A 13,002-nucleotide genomic window follows, 5' to 3' on the forward strand; every position below is an offset into this window, starting at 1 on the left:
AATAAATTTTCCCGCCGCATCTCTTTTTTTTCCCGACGCAACTTTTTTTACCCGGCGCGATTCACAAAACTCGGCGTAACGTAACTTTGCGCAAAGCACGTCGGGAAAATCGCGTTGGGAGCATGCGCAGTACCTCCGGCGCGGGAGCGCGCCTAATTTAAATGGGACTCGCCCCATTAGATTGGGCACGCCTTGCGCCGGACAGATTTAAGTTACACAGCCGAAAATTTCTAGGTAAGTGCTTTGTGGATCGGGCACTTAGGTAGAAATTTTGCGGCGGTGTAACTTAAATAGGAAGATTTGAGTTAAGCCCGCTGGCTGTGGATCTGGCCCAATGTTCGGGCATTTATAATCTTGTATGCATTACTAAAAGGTGCATAGTTTTTTTTCTATAGTCTTTGTATTCAGGGTCCTAAGAAACTTAAGAGGCGCATCATGACAATTTAATTTTTATTTTTGTATTTTTTGTAGCCATAAATATGACAACTGAAGCTCCAACTACTCCTCAAGCTAACAATACAACAGCGGGATATACAGGCACACCCTCTGGAAATGAGTCCTCTGTCACCACCCTAGTTCCTGTCACTAATGCCAGCAGTGTCACAACTGGTGTAAATGAAACTATTCAGAGCCCGGGCCCAACACCGCCTGTAAATCAGACCACAACAACGACTCCAGTGCCTGAGACAAACACAACTCTTGTCACCCCCGTAAATGTAACAGTTCAGGGAACAAGTGCAACAAGACCTACAAACCAGACTGTCATCACCACTGAAGCTCCAGTCACACATATAAGCACCCCTGATGTCAATTCAACTGTTCAGAGCCAAAGTACAACAATGCTACCAACAAACCAGACCACAGTTTCCACCCCAGTACCTGAAGTAAATACCACTTTAGTCACATCTACGGTAAATGTAACAAGTCCAATAATTCCTTTAACTGTACAGACCCAAAGCACCACGATACAGCCAACAACACAGACCAAAGTTACCACATCAGTACCTGGAACAAATACAACTTCAGTTACATCTGGTGTAACTGTAACAGTCCATGACACAACAGTACCTACAAACCAGACTACAACCACCACTGCAGCTGTTCAAAGTCCAAGTTCAACCACACATACAAGCCAGACCACAGACACATCAGTTACACCACTGTCTACTAACAGCACATCTGTGAGCTCTACAACTGGATCAACAACAACAACAGCTAAAGCTATTACCACTACATCAACTCAAACAACATCATCTACAACTACAACTACAGCAAGAACAGCAGCCACAACTACTGTGCCTACAACAAGTGAAAGTGCACCTGCAGGTAAAAGCAATGCTAGCAGAAGATAAACGACAATGAAGAGGCTATATATGTTTTGATAATATACATTTTTTATGCCACTTTTACTATTTAAAGCTGAACTCTGGCCTTACCTTCAGCCTTTCACAGTTGTACAGGCTTCTGTGATGTACTGAAAAGGCTTACACTATAGTAGGGACGGGCGAACAGTTCGGCCCGAGCATCAGACTGAACATTTACCCATTCGGCCCGGATAAACACCCTGGAATGTACTGAGCACTGCACAGTGCATTCTGCACCCTTATTGGCCAAAGCTTTACTCAATGAGGGTGCAGTGTAAGCTGGTTGTTAAGGAGTGGGGCCGGGAAGTCAGCCACGGCGTCCTTAACAACCAATGAGTCATCAACTGTCAATGGGTTTCCCCGCTGACAGCAGAACAATAAAAAAAAGTGACAGTTAAAAAACAAAGAAATGGCATGGAATCCCCCAAAATCCATACGTGACTCTTATCTGGACATGCAGCCTGACAGTTCACTTTTTTCTTTCTTTTTTTAAAAGCTGTGTTATTTTACATGGGATTTTACTCTTTTTTTTTTTCTTTAGAAATATAATTTTTGCTGCAGCATGTTTTATGCATGCTTCAGATGCGCCACTTTACAGGCAAATTAAGGGGACACCCCAGACACTATATTTGAAGGAATTTTTCCTTTTTATTGTTGCACTTTAAGCATAAGCATAATTAAAATAACTGTTCCTGAAAAGACTATTGTTTAAAAAATAAAATAAAAACTATTGATATATGTCCCCAGGGCAGTACCCAAAACCCCATACCCCTTTAATGGCCAATTACTTGCATATAAGCCTTCAAAATGGACTTCAATGTTATTTGCCATTTGGTTAGAACCAGTGGCGGAATTATCGGGGTCGCCACAGTCGCACTTGCGACTGGGCCCTGCAGATCTGCCACTTCAGGGGGGCCCACCCATGTGCCAGTGCCAGGGGCCATCAATATGGCTTTGCTGACTACTGGGAGGCCCGCCGCAGCCGTGCCGCCTGCCCGTTCGTTCCGCCGCGGGGAGGGGGGCTTTCACCCGCTGAGCGGAGAGAACACTGGCTGAGAGAGACTCTGCACCGTCCCGCCTGCCTATCCAGAGAGAGAGACTGTAGGGAGGTGGGGCGGACACTGAAAAATGAATTCAGCTGACACCAATCGAGTGGAGGGGAGGTGCTCTCCCCCCAATGAGGAAAGGCACGGTGACGGAAGTAAGTGATGGATTGCAGTGCAATCTATCCATCCAAACCTCCACCACCTCTGCTTCTTACTGATCCCATCCCTACCCCCATCACTTCTACAACAGAGGTGATGGGGGGATAGGGAGGAGATCAGTGGGGGGGATAGGGATGAGATCAGTGGGGGGGGATGGGATCAGTAAGAGGTAAAGGTGGTGGTGGGAGAGGATGGCACCACCGTTGTCACCCCCCCACATACCACCGCTGCTACCCCCCCACATACCACCGCTGCCACTCCCCATGTACCACCGCTGCCACCCCCCATGTACCACTGCTGTCACCCCCCCAAGTACCACCGCTGCCACCCCCCAAGTACCATCGTTGCAACCCCCCCAAGTACCACCGTTGCCACCCCCAAATACCACCGCTGCCACCCCCCCAAATACCACCGCTGCCACTCCCCAAGTACCACCACTGCCACCCCCCCACGTACCACCGCTGTCACCCCCCCACGTACCACCGCTGTCACCCCCCACGTACCATTGCTGCCACCCCCCAAGTACCACCGCTGCCACCCCTCAAGTACCACCGCTACCACCCCCCCCTCATTTATCACCACTGCCACCCACTCAACATCACCACTGCCACCGCCGTTCCTGCCTCCCTAAAAAATTATATATCAAAATCATGATTTTTTTGGGGGGGGGAGGGGACCTTTGTGATTTCTTGCACCGGGGCCCTGAAGATTCTAGTTACGCCTCTGGTTAGAACATTTACCCTGTTCGGGAGTCCTGCTGCGAACCGAACAGGGGGGGTGTTCAGTAGAAATTTATCTAGTTCCAAATTCGTTTTTTAACAAATTTAGACAAATTCGTTAATTCGGAAATATCCGAATTTCCAAATTTTCGAATTTCCAAATGTTTCTGAAATTCAAAAACTAGGAAATTCAGAAATTGGAAATTCCAAAATGCGAAAATTGGAAATTCGAAAATCCGAAAATAAGAATGAAAATCCGATAATTCAAAAGAACAAAAATCAGAAAATAAGAACAAAAATTCAAAACCCGAAAACGCGAAAATCTGAAATAATAACTACCATATTTTTCCTACCATCAGACGCACTTTTTTCCCTCAAAAATATAGAGGAAAATGTCTATGCGTCTAATAGTCCGAATGAACATCTGGCACCGCCCCCCCGCCGCCGCCGTCAACGCCTAGCCACAAAAAAAAGCCCCCCCCCCCGCACGATAACCCGGTTCCCGCGGCCTCCTCCCGCACAGTTGCCGCATCCGCCGATGCCCAGCTTATTGCTCTCTGCTGCAGCCACGGAGGTGCCTGGTTAGTGACAAAGCCTGACCGGTAAAACAGAACTCCACTATGCAGCTCGTCATGCAAGACACAGGTAGGACACTATTGTGAGGAATTTATGGCAGCCAAGGAGTGAGTGGATGGAAGGAAGGCTGTGCTGTGTTTTGAGGACAGGTGACAGCCCACTCTGCTGGGACTTGTAGTGCCTCTGTGGGGGGCTGAGATATGGCAACCTGCTCTGCTGGGACTTGTAGTGCCTCTGTGGGGGGCTGAGATATGGCAACCTGCTCTGCTGGGACCTGTAGTGCCTCTGTGGGTGGACTGAGGATTCATCAGTTTCCCCACAGTATAGGGCACTACAAGTCCCAGCAGAGCAGGTTGCCATAGCTCAGCCCCCCACAGAGGCACTACAAGTCCCAGCAGAGCAGGTTGCCATGTTTCGTGTTTGGGGAACAGTAAATGTAACGGGCTGCTAATTGCCTCCTGAGCCAAACTTGCAGTTACATTTAGCAATGGTATTGCTAGTGCTGCTAAATGTTATAGCTAGTTTTTAGGAAACCAGTGGCCACTGACTTCCTAGTAGCCTTACCTGGCCCATCCAGCTGTCATCTGCAGATTCCCAGCTGACATGTGTATGAAAAGAAAGGGGAAGAGGTAGGGGCTGACATCACTAATCAAATCTTACCATGTCCTTTCTTCCATGCCATTTGTTTGACAATTCCCTGCCTATAAATCTTGAAAATTACTGGAACTGATTTTAAAGATCCAGCTCCCATTGTCTTTAATTGTGCTCAGAACTTCAGCACAGTTTGAACCTCTCATGACCTGAACCCATGCACATTTGAGTCATCCCTAGAATCTATGGACAGCCTTATGTTGACCCTTCCCATCAGCCAGGGTCTGCCTATGTTGCATAGAGAAGCACAGAGATCAACTGTTGACATTACTAAAATTAGGTATGTAAAGTAAATATTATTAGCGTGTTAATCATAGGGCAAAAGGAGGAACCAGGGAAAAAAAACATTAAGCAGAATAAACTTCAGCTTTAACATACAAGATATACAAATGAATATATACACAATGTAAGATGTACATGTACATCTGTCTCTTTTATTACACACCTTTCATCACAGTTAACATACTTATGAATATTAATATGATTTTGCATTGTAACATTTTGTATTGTTACAGCTGTAGACCTTTTTGATTATGGATTAAGTGTTGGTGATTTTGCCTATGTATCAAGAAGGACAGATTTTACCTCTCCCTTGTTCCAGCCATTGATAGGATTCCCCTTTGGAAACCAAATAAGGAATTTCATTTATGTGAGTTCTTAATGCTTAGTTTGATTATAATTTTAATGTGTATATATTGCTTTAGGAAAACAACAATTTTATTTCTTTATTTTCTCTTTAGTACACAGACAATGGGCAAATCATCTTTCCATCATCCAGAAATAATATATTCTCTTACCCAAATCCTCCAGTCAATGGATTCAGTACAGGTTGCACCCCTGCATCAATAGCTGTGTTTTGGAATGATGCAGATTTTTCCAAAAATGTGGGAACTACCTATTACCAAGTGAGTCTTACTAGATTTCATTAATCCCTTCATTCATTGAATAGGATTCTCAAACCTTAGAAATGCAAAAAACACAGTCATTTCTAGTGCTAATAGGTCTTCCAAGGTGTGGCGTAACAGATATCAGATAAAATGGTGGTGTAAAAGATATATATGGTATCCCAAAACTAGGTGGATGCTGCCTTCCTCAGATGGGGTAATCCGAAAGGAACTACAAGAAAAACTGAAATGGAAGGGGCGCACACCTAGTGCATTACCAGAGATAATTTAATAATAAGACATTTTTGTATACAAGTGGGTACTCACAAAATGCAACTGACATTTTGGCCTTTTGTCAGTTGCATTTTGTGAGTACCCACTTGTATACAACAATGTCTTATTATTAAATTATCTCTGGTAATGCACTAGGTGTGCGCGCCTTCCATTTCTGTTTCTTTCAAACCTTCATTATATATACAATGCTTCCTTTATCGACATAAAATTAAACAAATACTTCTACAGCCATAGAAAATCTAAAATGATGAGGATATTGTGCAAGAAAGCTTGATAGTAGTTTAATAATAACTCACACATATTTTTTAAATAACAGGAATATAATTCAAGAAATATTGCTGTAGTTGAAAGAGTTGAAGGCTTTATTAAGAATTATACAAAAACATCATACGCTGCTCAGTGGACATTGAAGATTACCTGGGAGAATGCTCCTGCTTATCCAGCAACTCAAAATGATGTCAAGGTAAATTGCATACAATAAATCTTACAGCGTAATAGCAATGGCTTTACTTCTGAAAGTGATATTATGTCATATTGTACACTTATAGACTAGCACATACCAGGCTGTGCTGACCACGGATGGATTTGTCTCCTATGTGCTGATGTTATATAAAGATGGTGGCATGAACTGGGATCTAACTACACGCTACCTAAAACCATTGATGGGCTATTGTAGGTAAGGCTTATTTGCTGCTACACTGTGTTTACAAATCATGTAGTTAAATGTTCCTAATTTAAAAATGAGGTCTGCTGAATTTCTGGAAATGAAATAAAGGTACATTATATGTACCGGTATATTTGTAGTTAATTTATATTTTGAGCTATTATCGCAGTGTCAGGCCTAAACTAATTTATGAAATGGTTACATTTTTAAATGCTTCAAAATTGTGTTGTTGTATTAAACACAGAGATTTGTAAATGAATAACTCGAGGGAACTTTGTAATTGACTAAGTCTCATTCACCATGAATCAGGGCTTTGGTATGAAATTAGCAAATTTGACTTCCAAATAATGCATACAGTAGACTGTATATACCTACAAACTCTACATACAAACAAAAACTGATAAGATTATAAATGTTATCAGTTTTAAACAGATATCTAAAAAACTGAACTTGACATTAATGTTCCTTTTTCTTTTTCTAGTGGCAACGGGGAATCATTTTTCAATAATACCATTATAAATAGCAATTCAGGTATGAACCATTAAAAATCAGTATGTCTGCAAGTCATGGCCACCCTAAAATAATGTTTTTGTAAGCTTAAGTCTGGATAACTCTACAATTTAATCTGGTCTCATATTATTAATAAAGGCATTTTTTAATTGCTTGCACCAAGAATGGAAGAGAAAGGGGCAGCAACACATGCACATCAGGCTCTATTGCACTGCCCAGTGCTTTTATACAGTATATGTAAGACATAAAATGATCGCACTAGTCATAAAATTAATACATACAGTGCAGTGCATAAATGGCATCAAAATAGCAAATACATGTAAAATTGCATAAATTGGTTTAACGTTGTGCAGAGTCAATTTTTATAATTGAAACAGAAAAGTCCACACAATCATTAAAACAGGTATTCCACCAGCAAGTAGTCATGCCAGGCCTCTTATGACACTTCATATTCAGTGAGCAGGGTCGCTTACCAGATGGTAGGGACCACCTATCGCTAGGATGGTCAAACAGGAACGGGAAACCCTCTAGAACACTCCGATAATGAGAGGGATCCTCTAATTTAGTAACACTAATGCCGCGTACACACGATCGGTCAAACCGATGAGAACCGTCTGATGGACCGTTTTCATCGGATCAAACCGATCGTGTGTGGGCCCCATCAGTTATTCATCCATAGATTAAAAAAAAGCAATCTTGTTTTAAATTTAACCGATGGATACCTAACCGATAGAAAAAAACAATCGTTAGTAGGCACAACCATCGGTTAAAAATCTACGCATGCTCAGAATCAAGTCGACGCATGCTTGGAAGCATTGAACTTCGTTTTTTTCAGCTCGTCGTTGTGTTTTACATCACCGCGTTCTGACACGATCGTTTTTTAACCGATGGTGTGTAGGCACGACTGACCATCAGTCAACTTCATTGGTTAACCGATGAAAATGGTCCATCAGACTGTTCTCATCGGATGGACCGATCGTGTGTATAGGGCATAACAACGGGATCTCTGATGGCAAAAGAAACTGGATCCTCCTCGCTCACTCCTGCAAGTATGCTGCAGTTTCTGTCAGTCTCTCCCCTAGACTCGGCTTCCTCCTCCGGTTCCAGCAGGGGTTCTGCCTCTTCATACACACTCAGGAAGTGTTAGTGAGAGCCAGTGAGTGTGTATGAAGAGGTAGAACTCCTGCTTTAACAGCGGTCGGAGGAGGAAGCCGTGTCTAGGAGGGAGACTGACAGAAACCGCAGCAGATTTGCAGGAGTGAACGGGGAGGATCTGGTTCTTTTGCCATCGGAGATCCCGCTGTGAGTGTAACTATAATAGAGGATCTATCTCATTATCGGAGTGTTCTAGAGGTTTTCTGGATCCATATACCCTGCAGAGGTTGTTCTGCCTGCCTGTTTGACCATCCTAGCGATAGGTGGTCCCTACCATCTAGTAAACGTCACTGCTCACTGGGTTTGGAGTGTCATAAGACGCCCTGCATGACTACTTGGTGGTGGAATACCTGTTTTAAAGAGGAAGTAAACCCTAATGGGTTTTACTTCCTCTTTTTTGCCCTGCAAAGTATGTGACACTTACCTGCAAACAAAGCCTACACTGTCCCCGCTGGTGGCCGGATCCATCTTCGCCCTTCTTCCTTCAGGGGCTGCGGACTCCGACTCTGCGACTGGCCAGAGGCTCATGACGTCACTCCCATGCATGCGCGGGAGCCATCAGTCACAGCACTTGTTAGTGAAGAAACGGCATGGAGGGCCGTTTCTAGACAGCGCATGCGCCGATTACCTCATCGGCACGCTACAAGGTAAATATCTCCTAAACTACACATGTTTAGGAGGTATTTACAGTACCTATAGATAAGCCTTATTATAGGCTTACCTGATCTTTAAACAAAAAGCAGAAACAGAAAGAGAAAGTTATGCTGCATAGTTTTTCATTTTATGAAACATACTCATCACTTTTGAGTTGAAGCTTAGTTAAAGCAGAACTGAAAAAAATGCTAGTAGGCACGTTTTTTTTGGTATGTCTCTTCCCCCCCCAAAACATGCCTGCTACATCTGTAAGATACTAAAGAGTGTTCAATAAACAGATAAAAAAGATACTAGAGCGGGGTCTAGTGTCAGGATATTGCAACTCCATTGTGCATACCGGCATTTCCATATTCAGTTCCATAACAAGAATTTTCTACCGGGAACTTGCCTCAGTAAATGTTTATCTGTCCATTGTATTGTATCAATTATCTACTAATGCTGTATCTAGTTGTTATATTTATATGTATTACATGACTGTTTTTTTTTTTTTTTTATCCAGTATAAGTGTTCTATCTCTATTTGCAGATTTGCAAGGTCTCAAATTATATTTGCTGAACAGTACACTTCTGGATAACAGTCGTATGAATTGTCTAAACTGGTACAATGCTCAGCCGTCACCATCATCGTGGAATTCAGGCTTGCTCTCTTGTCCTTGCTTATACAGTCAAGGGATCTCTGATTTCCGGTTCAGAACAACACGAGCAGGTACAGAAAGCATGCCCAATGTATTTTTAGTAACAAAGTTATAAAATGAAACTGGATGTGATTATTACTTTGGGCAACTATAAACTTTCATTAGAATTAAAAATTACATTTGTAAATTGAAATCTAGCATATATACATTTCGGTTAAAACATAAAGGAGAAAATGTTTCTATTCACTTTAACCATGAGATTAATACAATAGCTAATAATGGGACCGTTAACCCTTAAAAGTTATGATGACACCAGGAAGTAAGGAAGTATCCCTTTGCTGTAATTAAAAAAAAAAAATATTTTGCCAAAAAAGCTACTTCACCTGTTGCTTTAATTTCCCATCGTTTTTGTCCATTCTGCATCTATGTACCTTCTTCTCTACATTCCCATCTCTTTACTTTCTACTTCCCTCCAATCCTCAATTTCTGTTCACCTTTCCACGTCATTTGCCTTCTCCTTCCCTTTGCCCTTTCCTTTCCTGCCCTGTTTCCCTTTTCTCTCCATTGCTGTCCCTTCGGCCTCGTACACACGACCGAGAATCTCGTCAGGAAAAACCAGTAGTTTTACCTGACGAGATTCTTGGCAAGAAACTCTTGCCGCCCGAGTGTACTGACTTTCATTTAATTTCTCTTGAAAGGAAAGAACACAGTGATGTCATCGTGTATGACGAGCATGCGCTCATCACATTCGATGCCGTCGCCGCCATCTTGCTTCACCCTACCTATGCCGTGGAAGCTACAGCGCAAGAGTCAAAGTCATTTCGAGCATGCGCAGGTTTCCACGGCGACAGGTAAGTATACAAACTCTCGGGTTTCTCGTCTGGAAACGGGCAAACGAGGATCTCGACGAGAAAAAAGAGAGCAGGTTCTCTTTTTTTCTCGTTGAGATTCTTGCCTGATTTCCAGATGAGAAACCTGAACGCCTTGCACACACGAACGGCTTCTCGGCAAGAAGCAGTTTTCTTGCTGGTTTTTGAGAGGAAAACGGTCGTGTGTACGAGGCCTTCTCCTTTCCGTTCCTCGTTGTTCTCTTATTTCCTCTTTCTTCCTAGTTCTTTCACTTTTCATTCCCCATTCCGCATCTTTCTTCTCTTCTCCTTTCTTTCCACTGCTATTCTTTCTTCTTTCTGTTACTCGTTGTTCTTCTCTTCACCCCTTTTTCCTAGTTTTTTTCACTTTCAATTCCCCATTCTCCATCTTTCTTCTCTTTACCTTTTCTTTCCTTTGCTGTTCCTTACAAATTCCTTTTTTCTTCTCTTTTCTTTCAATTAATTTGCCTTTCAATTCCCCACCTCATTTATTTGTATTTATTTCCCTTTACTTTTAATTCTCCATTATTCTATTACGAGTTTAACCACTTCAATACAGGGCTTTAAAACCCACCTCCATATCGGGCCTATTCTGGAACTTCTCTCCTACATGTACAAATCATCATTCTTTTGCTAGAAATTTACTCAGAACCCCCAAACATTATATATGTTTTTTTAGCAGACACCCTAGGGAAAAAAATTGCGGTCATTGCAACTTTTTATCTTGCAAGGTATTTGCGCAATAATTTTTCAAACGCTTTTTTTTGGAAAAAAAAAATGGTTTCATGAATTAAAAAATAACAAAACAGTAAAGTTAGCCAATTTTTTTGTAAAATATGAAAGATGATGTTACGCCGAGTAAATAGATACCTAACATGTCATGCTTTAAAATTGCGCACACTCATGGAATGGCGCCAAACTTTGTTACTTAAAAATCTTTATAGGCGAGGCTTTAATTTTTGACAGGTTACCAGTTTAGAGTTACAGAGGAGGTCTGGTGCAAGAATTGTTGCACACGCTCTAACACACGCGGCGACACCTCACATGTGTGGTTTGAACAACGTTTACATACGTGGGCGAGCTACCGGGGACAGGGGCGTTTTAAATTTTTTTTTTATTATTATTATTTATTTTCTATTTAAAGTATTTATTTATTTTTTACACTTTTTTTACATTTTTTTTCCGATCGTTTTTATTCCTATTACAAGGAATGTAAACACCCCTTGTAATAGGAATAGTGTGTGACAGGTCCTCTTTAAGGAGAGATGCGGGGGCAATAAGACCCCACATCTCTCCTCCAGGCTGGAAAAGCATGAGATCGTGAAAAAAAATTCACAGATCTCATTCTTACTAGCCGCAATTGCGGTTTGTTTACTTACGGGTACCCGGACGTGACGTCATCACAATGCGCCCGGGCCTCCGACGGTCATAGAGATGACTGGTGACCATCTGGTCACCAGTCATCTCTATACTTCACTTCCGGCAGACGGCGATCATCTCTCCGGGCCCCCGATGGCACGGCGGAGCCCGGAGAAGCACCGGATGGCGGCGGGAGGGGGGGGATGTCCCCTCCCGCCGCCTATAAGAACGATCAAGCAGCAGAACCGCCAATATGAACATTCTTATTGTGCGCAGGATAGCTGCCCGAACAAAATGATATCTGAATGATGCCTATAGGTGCAGGCATCATTCTGATTTCACCGCACAAATTACAGGACATCATATGACGTCCACCCGGGATAAGAGATCCCTTTTTGGATGTCATATGACGGCGTGCGGTATTGAAGTGTTTTAAATTATTTTTATTCTTTTTCACATAAAAAAAAACTTTACAAACTTTTCAGAAACATTTTTAAAATCAAAAAACGTTATAAAGTTCACATAAATACATTCATACATAGAACATGTACAATAATACAGAAATACATGTGTGGGTACATAGTTAGGTCCATCCTCTAAGTCATGCATCTAAAATGGGTCTCTTATTACCATGGCACCTTCTCTTTTATCCTCAAAAGGGGAAATAGAAGCCTCCCGGAGACAGAGAGATCAGAGCAGCCCGCCCAGCCTCCTCCCCCCTATATATATATAAAGAAAAAAAAACCAACACCCCTCCTCCCCCCCCCAAAAAAAAAGTGAAAAAAGGGAACGAGGAAAAAAACCCACCCAAGGCGCCAAGGATAACCCACCCACGTACATCTAAGGGGCTAGGAACCTATGAGGGATCAGTCCAGGGCCGCCAAACCTTCTCAAACTTCATAGGACACCCTCTACTCATGTACGTCAACTTATACAATGGAAGTACTGCGTCGACCGCCTTTTCCCAGGAGCCCACAGTGGGGGGTAGGGGGGAGATCCATCTCAGCAGGATCTCCTTTTTTGCATAGAAGAACAATAAAGAAATCAGCGTCTTGGTATATCTAGGCCTCATCTCGTCATCCTGTACACCCAACAGGGCCAATTCCACCGACAAGGGTAATTCCAGTTGGAGGCGGAAATTGATAGCCTCCCCCACCGCAGCCCAGAACCTCGCCAGCTTCGGGCAGGTCCAGAACATGTGTAAAAAGGTGCTATCAGGAGAGTGACATCGAGGGCAATTTGGAGAGCGGAGCGGATAAATTCTGTGCAGCCTCTGAGGCGTAAAATAAACCCTGTGCAGAAATTTCGTTTGAATCAGCTTATCCCTAGAGGAGATAACAGCTTTAGAGCTAGCCTCAAAACACTCCTCCCAGGTTTCCCTGTCTAGGTCAGGCAAATCCTCCCTCCATGTAACCCACAAGGCCTCAATCTTTGGGGAGTCCCTCCGCTGGAGAGCAAAATACA

General features: G+C 42.8%; 1 protein-coding gene across 1 annotated transcript in view; it reads left to right on the forward strand.

Moving 5' to 3' along the window:
* The window catches only part of LOC120936885, a 218,120-nt gene that overhangs the window by 67,588 nt on the left and 137,530 nt on the right, over positions 1-13,002 (forward strand). Inside the window, exons 22-28 of the mRNA XM_040349651.1 lie at positions 472-1,326; positions 5,031-5,164; positions 5,256-5,420; positions 6,010-6,156; positions 6,242-6,369; positions 6,839-6,888; positions 9,202-9,381. Of these exons, the coding sequence (XP_040205585.1) occupies positions 472-1,326; positions 5,031-5,164; positions 5,256-5,420; positions 6,010-6,156; positions 6,242-6,369; positions 6,839-6,888; positions 9,202-9,381 (1,659 nt within the window). The remainder of the gene's footprint in view (positions 1-471; positions 1,327-5,030; positions 5,165-5,255; positions 5,421-6,009; positions 6,157-6,241; positions 6,370-6,838; positions 6,889-9,201; positions 9,382-13,002) is intronic.

Source organism: Rana temporaria, chromosome 4 (genome assembly GCF_905171775.1).
Source record: "Rana temporaria chromosome 4, aRanTem1.1, whole genome shotgun sequence".
In the NCBI taxonomy this organism is placed as follows: Eukaryota; Metazoa; Chordata; class Amphibia; order Anura; family Ranidae; genus Rana; species Rana temporaria.